General features: G+C 38.9%; 1 protein-coding gene across 2 annotated transcripts in view; it reads right to left on the bottom strand.

The window, feature by feature from the left end:
- The window catches only part of PARD3B (par-3 family cell polarity regulator beta), a 427129-nt gene that overhangs the window by 293904 nt on the left and 113900 nt on the right, over positions 1 to 19325 (bottom strand). Inside the window, exon 3 of one of the 2 annotated variants that reach the window (XM_074911133.1) lies at positions 848 to 1019. In XM_074911133.1, the coding sequence (XP_074767234.1) occupies positions 848 to 1019 (172 nt within the window). Of the gene's footprint in view, positions 1 to 847; positions 1020 to 19325 lie in introns of those variants that run through there. The other variant, XM_074911134.1, reaches the window with a different exon arrangement.

The raw sequence follows: 19325 nt of genomic DNA, 5'->3' as shown, positions 1-19325 counted from the left end.
AAGAGGATTCACCTTCGATCTGGTTTTGAAAGCTACTATATCTAGTACCTAGGTGACAGCTTAGCCTGCTCTCAGGAAAGTATTTCAAACTGCTTTGTGTTCAATGTACAAGACTCCAGCTCTTTATAATTGGAAAGCAGTGTCTGAACTCTTGGCCTTCCAGGCACACTGAAACAACACGGGAGAACAGGGTTAGCAACACTTCACGTGATATAAGGGGGAATTAAGCAGAAGCCTCTTCTAATAACGGTTTGCTCACCTGGAAGTCAGACAGGCAAACAGACTCTGCTGTGCAACTTCTGCAAAGGCAAAGAGCTGAACTGTTTGCAGCCAGCATCTCCTTCTTTTCACCTCCCATCCTCAAAACAGAGCACTAGCTCAGATAATCAGTAAAAGTATTTGCACACAGCAGTTTTATACTTGATGAACCAGGTTCCTCAACAAACATGCTGTGTTTTTTTTCAATGACTATGTTATTTGAAAATACTTTTCATAGATTTCACCTATTCCACTCTCAGAAGATTACAATGGTTTGTCAGCAACCTACTCAGTCAGTGAAAAGAATTTTAAAAAGAGATGTCCCAGCTGTATGGATAGGCATAACATACAGCAGGATACAAGGCTCAGGTGCAAATTTGCCATGCTCAGTCTTCAGCATCAACTGTTCAAAAACCCCTGTCATTACAATTGGGTTCACTGAGTTACAAGGAAAACAATAGGGCACTAAAAATTTTTTTAAATACAGAAAAATCAGACTACAGACATACTCAGAAAAGAAAAAAGAAATAAGAAAGTACTATATATTGGTAAAAAAAAAATTAGAAATAGCAATGCCAGACATACATACCCAGTTTTAGGGCAGAAGGAGTCACTTCAATCTCACCACCAATCGGCTGAAAGGCAGCCAGCTGCGCCGCCACCTCCGTCTCAAAAGAGTCTGGGCTATTTCTGTCTGTCAAGTTGCCATTGGTGCCGTCAGTCTTACGGTGAGTTTCTTGCTCATCATAAACAGCAATCAGCTATCAAAACAAAAGATAATACAGTTTGTATATTTAAAGTATTCCCAAGCTTCACTTTAAAAAAAAAAAAAAACAAACCATCCTTCTTTGGGAGTACAAAAACTTTCATAACAGCTAACAATAGACATACAGATTCAGGAAAGCACATACATTTGTATTTAAATACATTGACTTCAATATGACTTAAGTATATGCTTCAGCACTGCCCTGTGCTGACATGATTTTTCCAGAGCTAGCATGCTACCATTAGTGAGCATTTTACATTGTTACAAAACATTTAAGGATGAACATGCTTAAAAACACAGAATAGCACTTAATTCCTGGGGGTGGAGGGTGTTATTATTTTTAAAAATTTAGTGCTTCTGACTGACACACTGCACAAAAGTAACACAACCATGGAAGCTGTACCAAGTGAGGCAATACATGTTTTATTTATAAGTACATAATAATTACATTCCAAGGACAAGATACATCCACACAGTGACAGAGTACAGAGCATCCTTAGTCACTCAACCTACGCCTCTGTAAGGCTGAAAGTTTCTTGGTCCAGTCCGGTACACGTACAGACGCACACTCTCGACACACCATGTACCTACCATCTCCCCCTACTCTCTCTTGCAAGATTATACCAGGTACATTGTTTCTGAAAACTGTCCCACAGTCACCGACTCTTCCACAGTCTCAGGCTCACAGGAAGGTCAAGATTAGGCAATGACAGACTGCAAAGTGTACTGTACAAACTCACATCAATTCTGATGTGAAAATGCTAAAAAAAAAAAAAAAAAAAAAAAAATCACCAAAAATTTTTTTTTTTGCCTCAGCTAACCTGGCCTTTCACAAGAATCTTCCTTTTGGCCCCTACTAATACAAAGTGCTCAGATAATATGCATATAGCTGCATCCACCTGTGACTTGGAAACACATTGCTGGGTGTAAACTGCAATACAGTTCCAGGAAAAGAGTTAAATGTGTTATAGTTCTGGAAAAACAAATAAAAAATTGATTAATTCCCAATTAATTTAAACAATTAGAAAACTTACTGTTCCTAACCTACAGGACCCGTGACATCCAGAGCTCTCTCCCAGAGCAGAGGAGGTAACAGCAGCAGTGCAAGTGCTTTCCCTGCCCCGCTACCTGACATGGGAGAGTTCTCACGCCATACAGTGACAAACACTTTGCCAAGAAGCATTGTGTAAGGTATCTTCATCTTAAGGTGTTCATTTATTTCACTTTTTCTGAACTCTTAGGATTATCCTAAAGTTTTTCTTAGCTAATCGTGAAAGACTACAACACACACAACTGGTTTGATGTCAAGATATACACAGAAACAAGTTTAAAGGATTGATTTACTACTTTCTGTGTTATTTTAAAAGTATGCATGCACACTCTCTATATAAAAATATTAGTACAACAAATCTCCTCTGATACTTCCAAGAAGTATCAAAAATTATACCCTATGATAAATAGTATACTGAAACAGAGACACAAACATTTAAAGGAACTCAACTTGCCTAAGAAAAGAAATTAATATATGAGAGGGAAAAGAACACAAAAATTAAAAGGAAAATCCTGAAGTGCTTCTAAGGAAAAAACTGACATTTTCAGGTCTTCCACTCATTTATAATTTGGTTGCTAGAAATGTGTCAGCCTACATTTACCAATGCATATTTCAGAGACACACAAACCCCCTTAAATAATTTGCTAGAAAACTCGCTCTGCTTTTCCATATGGAGCCTGTTTCCTTTCCACGGCCATACAACTAACTCTTACAACACACAGTCTGGGGTTTTTATTTGTCCAAAGCATATAGGAAAGATTAATTCAGGTAACAAAGACAACCATCTTTGTACCTTAGTCCTGGCGTTACAAAGAATCTACCCAGGTGTTCACACTGGTTCACCAGGCTGTTGCTATGCCCCACAGCCCCAAAAAGGCTGCCTTAGAGCCAGACACCAGCACATCACAGAAACATTCTTCAGTACCCAAAGAAACCCCCCAACCTATGGTGTCTTCCATTTGTTTCTAAAATGACTATTCATGTTCATGTTGTTATGCAAGTCCATCACGATTCAAGAAGTTCTACAACTGTTGCCCACCAAAAGGTTTGCTTTCTCAATCTCAATTTTCCTGTGGAAACTTTATTTCTAAGAAAGAGGGTGTTACTAATGAAGAGGAAATTTGAGATTGTGTGGGACTGTGGCACTAAAAGCACTTTAAGCAATAATAGGGTATGAAGTTCACTTGAGCATTTGCAATGTAGAATAGAGTAAATGGAGCTCAGCTTTGACTTGATGGGAATAAGTAAGTGAATTCCTCAACTGGACTAAGCTGAGTTTCCCCATGGTTTCACACACGAGCATATTATACACTATATTATGTTCTAAGACTCTCCACTTACTGCCCCAGGATGTTGCAGAGGCCAAAAGCAGGGACTGGCTCCAAAAAATTGGAGAAACTGATGGAAAAGACAAGCAAGAACTGTTAAACGCAAACACACAAGCACTACACCTAAGACTCAAAAGCGCCCCAAACTCATAGTAGTAAAAACCATAAAGTAAACCAGGAGAACATTGACCTTATTATCACCCTATTTCTACACGCTTTCTTCAAGCTTTTCCCACTGGCGACTAGCAGACAGCAGAGCAGCGACCTGGCCCTGCGCTGCCACTCTTGCAGGCTCACACACATGTTACAGTGTTATCACATACTTCGGTTTCTAAGCACTATACGTTTTCCTTACTCCCCTGAAGTTCAAGTGAAACTTTAGCAGAAATGCTAATATAGAATTATTTTAACAGACAATTAAGGTCACAGACAGGCTTCCAATGGCTGTAAGATATGATAGCTTAGCCCCAGCCAGCCCAGAAAGGCCAACTGCATTATGGCTACACCCCCGTAATTTCACTGGCTCCTTGGGACGGGTGCTCCTGCTCCTACCCCCCATGCACCATCACCTGGGGTGCGCCATGCCCACACCTGCCCGGTCACGTAGGTGCCTCTCCTCACAGAGGTGGCCCTGCGGGGACCTGGCCTAGCGGGGACCCACCAGGCAGGCACCGAGGCTGCGGCTGCCGGGCTGTGGAGCCTGGGGCATCGCCCCTCTGGCTGCTCCCTCTGAGGGCTGACGGAGTTGTTCTGTATGTGCGTTGCCTGTACCTGGGGCTCAAGCAAGGGCTGATGCATTCAAAGGACTTGGACTGCAGAGCATCAAGGACATTAGTGAATGACCCAACCTGTAGAGGGTTTGGGGTGTTAGTTGTGTAAGAGGAACCGATCTGCAGAGGGTCCAGGTTAAAATAAAGTTGTGATTGTAACAACTTTGTGTGCCATTGCTACACCGAGGATCCCTAAAGCAGCAGCCCCTGTGTTGGGTGACACTGCCCAAGAGCCAACAGGTTGTAAGTCAAATGATGGCCTTGACAGCTGGCCAGAAACGAGTGGGGTTCAGGCAAAATGACAGAGAAATCACAGTGCCTGAAAGCGGATAAACCCCCCACATCTTCACCTGTCTAATTATATGGAAGGATTGCAAATAGTTTGATGATTTGATCAGTTCTGCATCCTAAAGTAGCTGCCCCTTTCACTCACCTATGAAGAAAGTTCAGCAGATGGAGACACACCAGCTCCTCTCCTCCCAGCTCCGGCAGCAGTCAGGAGAAAGAGACACCTCCGTCACCAAGCCCTTCCCAGCCCTACCCACGCCAGCCCTCTGTTTCCATACTCTGTGCTGGAGCAGGCAGGGCAGAGGCGCAAGCCAACAGCAGGCAAACACCCGCCACAGAGCCTGGCCAGGGGCCAGAAGGTTTCATCCGAGCTAAACCACACAGGCCTCACGCCCGTCTGAAAGCCAGAAGCTTCTCACTGCTGTCAGTCTTCGAGTGACTTCAGCGAAAAGCTCGCAGTTCCCTAGTCTACACCTAAGCACTATTTTGACAGATTGAACAAAATGAGGAAAATGTATTTCTTTACAGTTTGGAACACACCATTAAATGAGTGACGTGATCTGAAGTCCCATTTTTTAGAGTGTGGAAAGGAGATAGTTCAGTACTCCATGTGGAGGTAGCAAAGGTGCAATGCCTTCCCTCACCAACCGAATAAACAGTCATTTGTTTTCTAAAAAGTTTATTTGGGAGAGAACTCCTCAGGACTGCAGTTGCAGAAGCATCTTTATCAGTAGCAATTCTAACATGTATAAATACACTGCTAATCAATCAAAGTATTATAGACTATCAGCTTCAACCTTTCAAAAGAAAGGAATACAATTAAAGTTATGTAAATTAACTATTCAAAAATAATTGTAGTAATTGATTTCTCATTTCCAGTATAGAAAATTCTTTAATTACATCAGACTTCAAACCTCTTCTGATGGAAAAGAGCTTCAGAACACATTAAGAAATCTCCCATAAACAGATCATGACAACAACATTGTTTGCAACACTAGTTTATTCTTTACAGTTCATTATTTATAAATATTGAGAGTTCAGTAGGTCAGCTGATTTTTTTTTCTTAAACTTATCAAAATATTACTCTAGACATTTTTAAACTGTAGAAGTTATGCTGGTGCTCTGTTGTGGTTTTGTACACTTGCTGTACTCAAGCATCTCCTTTTTAAAAAATGTTATTTAAATAATATCAACATTTACTGTGAAAGACATCTATGTATTTCCATTTAGGTAAACTCCTTCCAACTCAGTATTATTGTAATCTCTATTAACCTACCAGTGACCTGGACAATCAATACATTATCAAAATTTAGCACTTATCTGTCATTTTTGAGTACTGAGCTCTTCCCTACTGATACCGACGTAGTCACAACACAAGGCAGCAATAACGAACAGTTCTATTTTATTAGCATTTTTGTTGATCTTTAAGTGGCAAGCTTATTAACAAGGCAATGTAGTACTGCCAAATTTTAACTTTCTTTGGTGTCCTATGGCACAGCTCTTTCAGTAGTTTACTGGTATTTCAATTGCAAAGCTTGCAGAAAAGTAAAACGAGATTATGTAAAAATTATGTGACTATATTCCCAAACACACAAAGCAACACACACACATTCAATTAAGATCAACCTTCATATACAAAAAAATAGGTAAATACCAATAGCGGGCAATGACGTTACTAACTGAAAGGGGCTGAGCACCAGGGAATTACTGGCCACTAAGATAACAGAAAACTGATGCAAGGTTTCATTTAAAAATTCCCCACAATTGTTCCCCTACCTCTGTTCCCACGGGAACGTTTTCCAGGGGCTCTGAGTCCTTCCCAAATGAGTTGCACTCACCTCCATAAGCCCCAGCTGCAGTAGCTTTGCTGTCACTCCTGTTTGCAGACACCTGCAGAACCGTATTCAAGCACGCAGCTCATACACATACACTGTGGCCATGCATCACCATGTGCTGGGATATACACCCTACACACAAGGAACAGTAAAATGAAGTCCTTCCAAACCGAAATTGCAACAGGTTTGGTTTAGTCCTTACTAATTAAGCTCAACTAAACACAAACAATTTCATGGAGTTTCAGAACTTCAAAGAAAAACATCCTCACCTTTGAACAAATAGCAGAACTTTACAGATCTTGCTTTAAGGCACTTGTCTGTTAAAGCAGAAACAGCTGACTCTCCATTGCCCTATACATCATTTTAAATAAAAGGTTTCATAATTATTTCTCTCTTCAAACTACAACTTTGACAACTAGATTACTGTTAATAAGGTTAAAACCTGTATATTTTACTAGCTTGTCTGTACTGAATTAGAAAACAGACACTACTATTTCCTTTCTGACCCCAAACACTAGGCATGTACACAAGGTACTAAGGAAGGTATAATAAAAGCTTGCTTACAATTAAATTAATCAGCTTTCAATTACTGTCAGGATAAAATCACTAAGAGAAGTTCTCAGTCTTAGGCAAGCATCAGTACATGATTGAAAAGACGCAATTTTCCACAGCTGAAATGATATATTCAAAAGCACAACAAGGAATAAAGGTTCAACTTGTATTAAATTGTTCATTCAAGTTGGATGGCAACTTTTCCTCTTAATTTGTTTTCACATTCAAAATTTTATTTACATTCTTCTCTCACTATGGACCACAAAGGTAGTAAAATTGTTTTGTTCAAGACACGTTTGTTTCCTGTTCAGATATTCCCTGTCCGTGACTTCTAAAGTTCATTTAAGAAAAAGTCTGTGGTTTTTTAACCATATCTATACTTCTGACAGCCAGTGCCCCTGTGGGAGTGATTATTAGTTACTTATAAAATGATGCAGCAAAACACCTTTCCCTTTTTTGGATCAAATAGTAAAGACTTTTCACACAAAGCACTCGCACCTTAACAAAAGAGCTGTCAGGAAGGGTGAATGAATAGCTCTGTGACTGTTTCGCCAAACTTTGTGACATAAGGAGAAGTGATGGCTCAAGCTACTGCAGAAAATGACAGTCATCACAGCATCACATTACCTCGTTCTCTGATCCCTCAGTTTGGGATCCGTAGGAATAATCTTGTATTTGCCCCTACACATACAAAACAGAGGTAGAAACACACACGCTGTTTCTATATGTGACACAATGATACCAGAATACAGCAAAGTTCAAAGTAAAATGAGAAAAAAATATTTAAAGATCAGAACTTCATTTCTCCTCAGACACAAACAGACACAGATGGGGAAAGGCTGCAGTTGACAGGAGCCTACATATGACCAATGCAAAAAGGGAAAAGGGATCCTCTCCTCTTTCTTTCTTTTCTCCTTTGTTTCAGCAAGGCTATGTGTTTTGTCATTTCTTCACTCCAGCCATCTAAGACATTTGAGCACCAGCACCAACACAAGATAAAGGCAAAGTTACTTCTTCAGTCAGCAGTTTGCACCAGGCCATCTTAAGTTCAAAGTCTGAAACCTTCCTAGACCCACAGTGAGTCAGTTCAGGGAACTAAACCAGGAAGAAAAGCAACTCTCCATCACCAGGTGCTTCAGCTCTGTGAACCATACAAAGCAAATTTCTGTCATCACATCACTAACATCCCCTTAGACTACCATTGTCTGTAATCTTGCAGTAGTGATGTATCTCTGTCTCATTTAATGAAGATGTACCAACGTTTGTGTCCCTGCTCCCATGACAGCACGATAAGAGCTTCGTAAGATACATGTTATGAAGTCTGAACACAACACCAGGAATGTTTCTGCAGTTCTCAGAGTGTTCATCTTACTAACAGAAACTCTTCTACAGGCACGGATTATACTTTTAACTTATGCCCACAATGGGACAACACTTTAGATTGAGGCAAGAAAGTAAAGCTGTACCATATGTTGAACAAAAAAATTTCATAACACCACTGTGGAATTTATCTCAGAACTCCACAAACTCATTAATGTAAAATCAGATTTTATATATTACTTATAAAAGACTCCTGTTCAAATGGTTAAAAGATGAAAGACTGGTAACAGTGCAATATAGACAGAACTAAGGTAATTAGGGTAACTCAAAAATGGATGAAAGCGTTCTTTAATTTTTCAATTTAAAACTTTCCTGGAGCTCTACAGCCTTTCCTCAATGTTCTTTCAAGGCATTCTTCTGGTATATACTGATAAGTATTTGAAATGGTATTCTTGCATAATAGTTTGCCTTGGAATTTCTTTAACTTAAAATAAAGGCTGTCAAGGAAAATTACCAATATACACACCATATGGCAGCCTTCCTTCTTCACACCTACATATGAAAACAAATTACAGATACATTACATGAAAGCTATAGTGATCAGCTCATCTTGTTTACCTACATGCCAAAACTACATACACCAAAGTATCTTCCCGAAGACTACCTGGCTTTTCCTACCCTTATTGTTCAGATTTCTTTTGATACTGTCTAAAAGTAGCCAAGAACAGAATCCTACTGCACACAGTATAAACACTGGTAGCCTGCGATCTCAAAACTTATCTCAAAGATACAAGGAAAATACGAAATAGGAAAAGAAGCATCATCCCTAAAACAAGAGAGACCAGACCCAGCCCAAGTCCCGGCTCCTTCCGTGGGAAAGGAGTGTCCTGGTAACAGGGGAGGATCCTTACCCACGTGACAATGAAGTTTTAGCACAACCCAAGGGACAGAGCAGGGGACAAAATTAAGAACTGAGGGTGGAATATGCGGAATTGTGAGGTTTAAATGCACAGGCCCACTGGAGGTCCTCGATCCTGTCAAATGCTTCAAATGTTTGTATTTCACCATAAATGGGTGCTATGGCAAGCAGAGATACTTTAAAAAAAAAAAATTTTCTTCATAAATTAAGCTGAGATTTTCATATTATCACTAAGCTGTGAAAATTTGTCCAAACAGTGAGATACTAATTGTTTCCAGTCTTCACATTTTAATCAGCGTATCTACTTCCCAGGAAATCTGGAGTTACTCTTCTTGCCCATCACTTACTACATCTAAAAGAGAATTAATTAGAGACAGCAGTATATAAAGAAAGAACTGCATGTTAAGCCTCTGGAGCTCCTTCTCCAGCCCTCTTGCTGTGCCTGGGCTAGCTATGGGACTATCAGTCACCCAATGGGATTTTTATTTGCTGAAGAAATATGCTGACTGCATTTACTTGAATTTACTAGATTTGTGGTTATTGACATTACAGTCATGGGAGGAGGTTCAAACTCTCCATTATTTCTGGGAGATCAAAACTTCTGGACTGCTTTGTTACTACAAGTCTTGCATTAACTCTCAGTCTTATCACTGAATTTGGGTAGCTAGCTAAATTTATGAACCTGAGTTTCCAGATCACCAAGATTTTCTTAACAGCCTGATATAATTTCTTTTCTATCTTTTGGTGTGTGTTTTTATTTTAATTGCTGTTTTGGGAAGGCCCTCAACTACTCTACAGAGGTTAAAAAAGTATAACTGTGTTAAGAAATAATGCCTGAGAAAACCCTTTTGTGCACACTTTTCACAAAGTCTAGCTGCTGATTTGATCACACACAGAAAAACAAAAGATATCCTTATCTTCCTGTTATTTCCCTGTAGCTGAACTGGCAGGTTTGGGGGTTGCTTTTCTTTTTTTGAAAGGTCATGGCAAAAAAAAATAAAAAAAAAAAAATCTACCTGATTGATGAGACCTTCTATACTAGTTCTTCCTGTCCAACCTATTCCTTCGTGGGCACACGTGACTGTACTTCAAACAATGCAGCTGATTGGGTACTTAACACTGATATTTGTGGCAAAGTTTGATGAGCCCTTCAAGCATGACTGAGATGTAATTTTTTAAGCCACTTAGTAACTACTTGAGAGCTGTTATGGAGATCCACAGTAACAATACAGACATTCCTTGAGGGTTGACTCTGGTAGCTTCCCCGGCAGATATAAATGCTAGTGCTAAAATGTCAAGGATTTATAATTATGATGGTGGATGCATAAAACACATAAAACAAGCCTTATTAGGGTTGATTGAAGTAAATATAGCAAAGGACATTCCTCCTTTCTTCTGCAAAAGATTCATGTTCAATGCTATTTGTAGCCTGTCACACTCATTATGTTTTCACGTGAAAGAGCTTCTGAGTTTTGCTAGATAACGACTGCCCTTTGTTTTTATTCTTTCTCTATCCAAGTGAAAAAACAAATGGCAGGGGGACTGTAAAATGCAAGACTGATTATTTCCTTTCTGTTTACCTTGAAACTGAGTACTTTCATTTATATGGACCTTACTGAAGATGAGCTAATTGTGGAGAGTCCATTTAAAATGGTACTATAAAAAAGTAGATACTAATATCAAAGACTAAATCACTTACTAGAACTGTGCTTGTTAAACGCACTTATTGTAATCAGTCTTTGAAAAGGAAAAATTTACTCTGCCATGATATCTGAAATAAGACAGTTTATCCTTAGAAATGCAAGTAACAGTTACTATTAAAAAAGTAGATACTAATATCAAAGACTACATCACTTACTAGGACCGTGCTTGTTAAACGCACTTATTGTAATCAGTCTTTGAAAAGGAAAAATTTACTCTGCCATGATATCTGAAATAAGACAGTTTATCCTTAGAAATGCAAGTAACAGTTACTATTAAAAAAGTAGATACTAATATCAAAGACTACATCACTTACTAGGACCGTGCTTGTTAAACGCACTTATTGTAATCAGTCTTTGAAAAGGAAAAATTTACTCTGCCATGATATCTGAAATACGACAGTCTATCTTTAGAAATGCAAGTAACAGTTACTATATTGTGGGTAAGCATCAATAAAAGTTCACTTTTGTAATATGAATTATAGTAATTCCATAATATGAATTATCTTGCCTTAAAATACTACTTTAATGCTAAATTAACAGCTTAGTCCAATTCCATTGACAAACCTCCTATGGAACACACAATAAAACAAGCCGATAATAGCATAAAAACCACTTGATAGAATGAGCATCTTTATTGAACAGAGAACACACAGTAACGCTGGATACTCCAAGTCACACATGAAAGCAACACAAAGGGGTGGAAAGCCGGACGAGGAGAGCTCAAACTGCTCCCAGTTCCTACGGCAGCACGAGGCATTCCTGCAGCCCACTCCTACTTTAGCAGGCACCTTGCCTGCTATTCAGCAGACCTCTCCAGCAAACTCCATTGACCTCTTCTTCCAACCTTCTCACCCCTTCCAGATGCTTCTGAAGTCCTGGTGGGTTGTTGTAAAAATCCAGCCTGTTGGGCGCTCCCGATTTAAGACACAAAGAAATGTCTAAGTGGACTGCTGCTGAGCATTTAGTTAAAGACAAAGCTGCAAGAAGAAACGGAGCAGCTCTTGGACTCACAAGCTGTCTCATTGCTGGGGGTTTTTCAACAGGGTTTCTACGGAACCCCAAGCGGGTACAAACAAGCATCAATCCAGAGAGGACAGAATCATGTGCAAGGTGGTTGTAGGCATGTGGATTCACACTTGCCAGCACCCACAGTACCCTCAGGCCTCCTTTCCAGTAGTTTCCTTCCCACTCTGCTCATACCCTGGGCATAGTTTCAGCCCATCCATATGCATGTTTGTGGACTTTCCCAAATCCCCATTAGCTGCCTGATCACTATGATGCCATTTAAGGTGGCTGAAACACTGCACAGCTTTGTATAAAAGGAGCAGAAGCTGACAGGGAAGCAAGAGAGAGACTGCTCCCTACTAGCTTTCCCCATTCCAGTCACATCTGATCTGGATATAGGAACTCACAGGGCTGAGAGGGAGGTGGGAAAAAATGAATTTAGGGAGCCCATCATCATTTCTTGTAACTGCTCTGCTTCTGACCCTACTTAGAAGCACTGGCCTTCAGTACACTGTCAGATGTACTTGCAGTACCAACAATTTTCACTTGTTCTCTCTTTTCTAGTGTCTCAACTGCATATAATGAATATAAAATTTAAGGAAGCGGAGTCCTCCAAGACAGCTTGTTAACCTTCAGATTATATAAACATGTGAAAATCCTCAGAAATTTAAACCAAAGTAAACTGCGGTGAAGAGACATTATACCATGTCAGTAAGATCACAGGGTATGCTCGAAATTCTTAGGAATTTGCATGATTCTTCATACTCTAGGCAATCGTTTTTGATGTTAATAAGCATTCTGTATTTGTAACTAAGCACTTCAACTTTACCATCTTTTCCAGATTCCAGTCTAATGAGTAGGGCCCACAGAACAATTCAGGCTGGAAGAGACCTCTGGAAGTCACTACTTCAGTCTTTCACTCAACGTAGGGCCGCACTGGCACTTAGCTCAAACTTTAAAGTTGGCTCACGTTGCTCAGAGACCAACCCAGTTTTGCGTATCTCCAAGGGTGAAGATTTCACAAGTCTGTGGGCACCTGTTCCAGTGCTTGACTACGCTCACGGGGTCGGGGGGAAGTTTCTCATATCTTATTAGTGTCTTCCTCATGACCACTTAATGTCCATTAACTCTTGTCTTCTCACCGCACACATTCAAGAAGGTAGGGTGTACTCTCTTCTACACCCTTCCATTAAGAACTTGTAAACAGCAGTAAGATTCCCCCTTATCCTATGACGTTCACTTACCCTCTCACCACACCTCTTGTGTTCAGTTCCTGAACATTTTGGTGACCCTGTGCTCAGCTTGCTTCAAGTAGGTCAATGTCTTTCTTGCACAAAGGAAACCAACACTAGACACAATATGCTAGCCATGGCTTCACAAGTGCCAAACAGGGGGGATGAAATGCTTCCCTTGACTTGATGACTGTGCTTCTGCTCACCACATGAATGCACATTTAGCCTTCCTAGCTGTAAAGATCAAAAAACCCCAGAACTTTGCGCCCCCCCCCCCCCCTCTGATTTGACAGCATACATCATGTGCAAAAATAAGCTTTTGCTTTGGCCACAATTACTCACTGACAGCATGTGAATTAGCTGTTTATTTGCTTTAAAATGGCTTTGATCTTTTTAGAGGACATTATGGGATGGGGGAATGGAACTTCGGAAGTAAAAAAAAAAAAAGGCAGCACAAAAAAGACTCGAATTGTAAAACCCATCAGAAAGTGTAAAACCATCTGTACAACATAACAACACAACAACTTTCATTAGTACAGACAGGCTTGATAAATCTTGGGATGTTGCCACACGTCATACAGTTCTCACACTATGTTTCTGTCTACGCAGAAAAACATTTCAGTATTTACAACTGCCAAGAGTCCTATTCTTACTGATGCCTAGCTTAGTGAGACTGCATTATTTGCCCTGTATCTGACAGTTTATATGTCAGGCTCTAGAAAGACAAAAGTAAGCTTACAAAGCTGGTTGTCACCTTGATGAGGAAAGGTCTGTCCCTAATGATAAACTAACGCTATCAGTCTCTACTAGTTTGTTATTAATTCTGTCAATAAACAGTAATCCTAGGGGGTTTCTAGTGTATTATAATAATGCATACATATCCCTTTGAAAAAGCAGAAAGTAAACACCTTTTGTCTTTCACACAGTGAACTCATTTTCAGAAGAGTCATAACCCTATATGCTTCAACTGACCCTGACCTCAAGCAACCACGTCCCTAAAGCAAGCTCCTAAATGCCATGATCCTTTTAGGCATAAAATTTGAGACAGAGAAGAACAGAAGAAGGAAAGAAGTTTTAACAGAAATGCAATGGGAATATCACCAAAATCCTCAGTATGTATTTAGTAATTGGCTAGTTCACACGGCTTGTTTTATCATACTCATTAACAAAGTCAGTCATTGTCACTCACAGAACAACTGTGTTTTCTGCCCTTTTTAAAGGCAAACCAGTTTAAGAAGTCTACAACAACTAAAGAAGAAACCTATAAAGTTATGCTCTCTCACATTACAAGATCAGTAATACACAGAATTGTGAAATATTCAGAAACTTTAAAAGAAGCGTGGTGGTTTCAAACACTGCAGTTCCAGAAATATCCATTCCCAAATGAACTACCAGAACAGAAGGACTAGAAAAAAAATATTTTGACTTGACATCTTAATGCACCATTACTGTGAAAACAATGGAACTAAAAGTAAAATTTCCAGAGATAGTCACAGCTCTGGCAATAACAAAAAACCCTTCAGTGACAATTACTCATTTCAGCAATCAGTTCATAACAGACATCCTACTGCTGCCTTGCTCATTACACTCCTTAAAAGAATGATCCACATGTTATAAATTTAGGTCATTTTTTACCCTAGCATTAGCTGCCCACAGCACAATTTCATAGTTAAGTTTCTTAATTTCTTAGTAAACAAATTAAATGCTGACATCATCTTCAAGATCCACAGTAAAATTAAACATCCTACTTCAAGGTTTTCTGAGAGTTAGAATTCAGAATACAACTGAAAAACTGGCATTTGCAAAGTCAGTAGCAGCTATGTATGTATGTGTGCATGTTATGCATCCCTTGGACACGAAATTTGTTTGCGAGATCTCACGTATGTACCCTTCTACTACCCACGCATCGGTACTTGTCATTCAAATATGAACACATCCCTATTAAAACAGAATACACAAGAAAAAATAACAACCATTCAAAACATTACAACACTCGGTACGTTCTTGTCCTTCCACAACAGTATAGAATCCAAAAATAAAACCAAAGTACTTTTTCCGTAAGTGAGACTATAATTGCTTGCTAGAAGGATTTTGACATGATCCTCATTTCCAAGGCTGAATTTCAATGCCCTATTATGAATAGTGCTGATCATTTACATGATGAAGAGTTTTGTAACATTTAGCTATAAAAATGTGGAATGCAAGTCTGACCTCTGAATTATGATAAAAATTATGTTAACATTTCTCAAGAAGACTCTTCTGTAAGAAAAGCTTTGAAAGAAAAGGAAACTCCCCTGTTGAATGAACAGACCACAAAATACTGAGCATGATTTCTTACCTACACTAATTAAACTAAACCGTTTTGTTAGATAATAAAAAACACTGAAAAATATATTCAACCAAGAAGTTGAACTGAATTAACAGATGCCTGTTACTCTGAAATACTGCTTTAATGTGTTCTGAAGCTTTCTTTTTAAATAAAATTTCTTCATGCTTAGGGCACAGTTTAATTTTGATTACAGTAGTTTGAATACTCTGCAAAACAGTGATATGTCTTGGGAATAAATGACTTCAGACCATTCAGATCATTACTCAGAAATCTCAAATGTGATTTTTCAGAGAAGCTTGTTCATCCATTTTCCATTCCTCATTACAAATTATAAAGGGACCTATTCATAAAGCAAAGCATTTTTTATTAAAAAAAAAAACCTCTCAAAGTGAATGATATACCTGGCTCCACTTTCAAAAGTAAGCTAAACTACTCAACAAACAACGCAATGGGAGAGGCGTAAAATACTTTCAGCTAATAGAAAATTCTCCCCAAATGATTCAGTCGTCATGATTCTTCAAACATCTTGAATATCATGAAGAGTCATCAAAACTGAAGCCACACAACTAGCCAAGTATTTTAGCCTCCTTCAGAAAAATTAACATTCCTGTTCCTTGACCTATCTGTGCTGAGGTCTCACCAGACCCTGTAAATGGGAATTCATGTTTTCCCGGATTTACTATTAGTAGTTGAATGGATTCGCAGTAGAATCACATTTGCCTTCCTCACTGCCATATGACCTCGTTACTTGACATTATTCTAATGGTCTGAAATATACGAATGTTCAAGTTGGTAGAAAATGCTAAAAACACTGATTCAGTTCTTTGCCTATTTTTATAGAAGATTTTTTAACACATTTTTTTTCTTCCAATAAGAAAAATAAAACTGCCACCCTATTATGAAAGTGACATTCTTGCTCCTCTGAAGCAGTTTCTCCATGCATAGAGCTTTCCATTCTTCTGTGGCTACACCACACTGAGAATTCAGTCCCCTTCAGGTAAGCCACACTTTCATAATGGCACACTGTTCTTTGAGGCTTCCTAGGCTTTACAAAACCCAAGGAAAAAAAAAAAAATCCACAAAAAAAAAAGTTTCAGACAAGTTAACAAATATATTCATGCTGCCTTGGATCCTTATCCTCTAGTCAAATTATTTTTTTTCCAAGAGACTAAGAGTGTTTTTTCACACTTAGCTGAAATCAAGTCTCAGGGGTTCCTATCCAGTGTAAGTTAAATAGCTTTTTATTAGAAATGCAGCAGACATACACTGCAGAATTTGACAGTGGTCTTTGGAAAGATCCCCCAAAGTAACTTCACTTCTGATTTAAAGATCTGAGTGCCCAAACTACTTTAAACAAACAAAAAAAAACCCAACACACACACCACCACCCCCAACCAAGGCAAAACCAACCAAAAACCAAACCAACACACTCCACAGTGATGGATGGGAGCCACAACTGCCAAACTGCCAAGGATGTTCACTATCTACTTTGACACAAATTGAAGAGTCAGATGTTAAAGGGGGATGCCACTCCTTTGTCCCTCCTCTCACAGTTTTAACTTTAATCTAAAAGTTAATTCAGGGCACCACACAGTCTGAGCCCAACAGACCACAGACTGGAGCCCAAAGGCCAGGCTCAGTTTGGTTGCTCTTAAGTTGCACCCTCCAGGCATTCCCTGCACAGGGATTCAGGGATTTCAGAAAAGCTGAGGAACAGAAAACAACAGAAGTTCATCTACTCCTCAGAGATATTAAGAGACAGGGGAAAATCTGCCAAGTATCTGTTGCATGGGATATCAAAACAGAATTAATCACTGTGGGTGCATAAAAGACTAGGGTTTTTTCCTCACAGTTGCATTTGAACTTGAATTAGTTTTAATTAAGTTAGACTAACACAAATCAAACACAAAGACATTACAACAAAAATGAAACAAGGACTATGCACACTAAACATCAGTTCTGGTTAAGTTTGTGGTAAACACTTATTTTTGCTCTTTGCCTCTCCTATACATTCTGTTTGGGTTACCTGGGAAAAATATACAGGTTTTAATCAAAATGATGTTTGCAGAGCTGTGATTCCAGTCTGCTGATCCTTCCCTATGTCAGTAGTCTACTAATAACTAATTAGTCCTTGGCCTCTTGACCTTCAGGCCTTTAGCACAGGGGAGAGGCAAGAAAGGCAGCTCCATCCTCTCCCCTGGGCTCCAGTCCAAAGTCATCACAATAATTACTAGAAGGCTTCTGCTAGCCTGCTAGCTACTTCTCTCCTTCCATGCTTTCAGACTCTATCAAGAAACTCAGCAGCTTCTGTTGACCCAGCACCCATTCCACCAGGATTATAGTAATTCATACTAATCACTTCTGATCTACTCTTCAACCACAACTTGGCAGTATGGAGAGAGATAAGGCTGCTGTGTAATCTGTAAAATAATGTAAATTAGACTAAAAAAAGGATCAGGATTCCACAGCCAATTCCTACCCTCCACAGGATTGCTCCCAAGTTGCATGTTCCCCTGTAACATTTTAAGGAAACTCAAGCTATTGAAGAGGGGAAAGCCTAGAGCTAACCACATGGAGCTAGAGCTTCCTGAAGAGATAAAATGACGAGCTCTGACAGCCGTGGCTGCCACTTCTTGGCAACGAATATATTCTCATTTCAGTTTATCTAGGCAATTCAATTCAACAATAAATTCATTCAAAATGAAAAATCAGCTGAGAACTGAAAAGCCAGGAAGCTTAATAGTCTTACTTTCTTACAGCCTCCGAATAAAAACTAAATACAAGAGCTGAGCACCATTAGCTCCAAGACCCTGAAAGACTGCTCTTGGTCTCATCTACTTTATCAGCTGCATAGTCTATTATGCATCATCTGCAAACGGCTTCTGTTCAATATATCAGCTTTAAATGCAAAATTCTTCCCAATACACATCCAAAACGTTTCCCATTTTTTTCTTAACTAGAATTCATTTTAGTTCTCCGCAGCTTTAATTGAACTTCAATTACTAAAACTAGCTTGACACAAGCCATGAAGAAATTAATATTCTACTAAATAAGAACTGTCACTCAGCATTTCCTAAGCTAAATGTAAAAATTAAGACTCTGAATAAATGTATGCTAAATATCATTGCATAAATATGCATATAATGCATTTTCCTCTTTATAAGAAGTGTTGAATTTAATGTAAAGACATTTAATTGCACATCAACATTTTAGTGGAGATCAATCACTGATAATCAATGATTCTGTCAAATAAATGTAGAAATATATTTAATTCCAATCCAATTACTTCAAATACACTTTTGTTTACTTTTCAATCACTTAGACTTCAGTCAGTTCACTCTCCAGTTAGGAAACAGGATCTCAGGACATAACCCTACTAACTACTAAAGCACCTTTCCCTTCTGCAATCAACACAGTTATGCTGACAGTGAAATCAATTGACGACCCACATTTCTCATCCAAAAGTGCATCACCGAGGATTTACCCACACTCAATCTCTTTACAGAAGTTTTTTTTTAATGCCATTAAAATATTCCAATCCTATTAGAATGCAAATATAAAGGGGTAGAGAGCACGCACAATGCCATTAACATTCAAAGATTTCTTGGTCCCCATTATCAGATATTAATTCTCACATTAACTGTTGTGGGGTTTTTTTTAAAAAATAAAAATAAAAATTAACAAATCCATTAGCAGCTGCATTAAAAGTGAACAAAAGAGGCAACAACTACTGATGTTATTATGCGCCTAACCCTTTTTGAAAGTTTCCATCTCCAAGAGCACCAAACACACTCTGCTTCAACTTTCATTTCATATCAGGTACACAAGTACATGTTATTGAAGGACAACCTTGACAGGGTTTCCCCCATCTCAGTGTTTTTAGCAAGCCTTCAAAACCAATCAGTCATTTTTAGCAAGTCTCTAGATGGTTTCCTTTAAAGCCATAATATGGTACTTTGGAAGGGGAAG

Source organism: Athene noctua, chromosome 7 (assembly GCF_965140245.1).
Source record: "Athene noctua chromosome 7, bAthNoc1.hap1.1, whole genome shotgun sequence".
In the NCBI taxonomy this organism is placed as follows: domain Eukaryota; kingdom Metazoa; phylum Chordata; class Aves; order Strigiformes; family Strigidae; genus Athene; species Athene noctua.
This window is presented reverse-complemented; position numbering and strand designations above follow the sequence as displayed.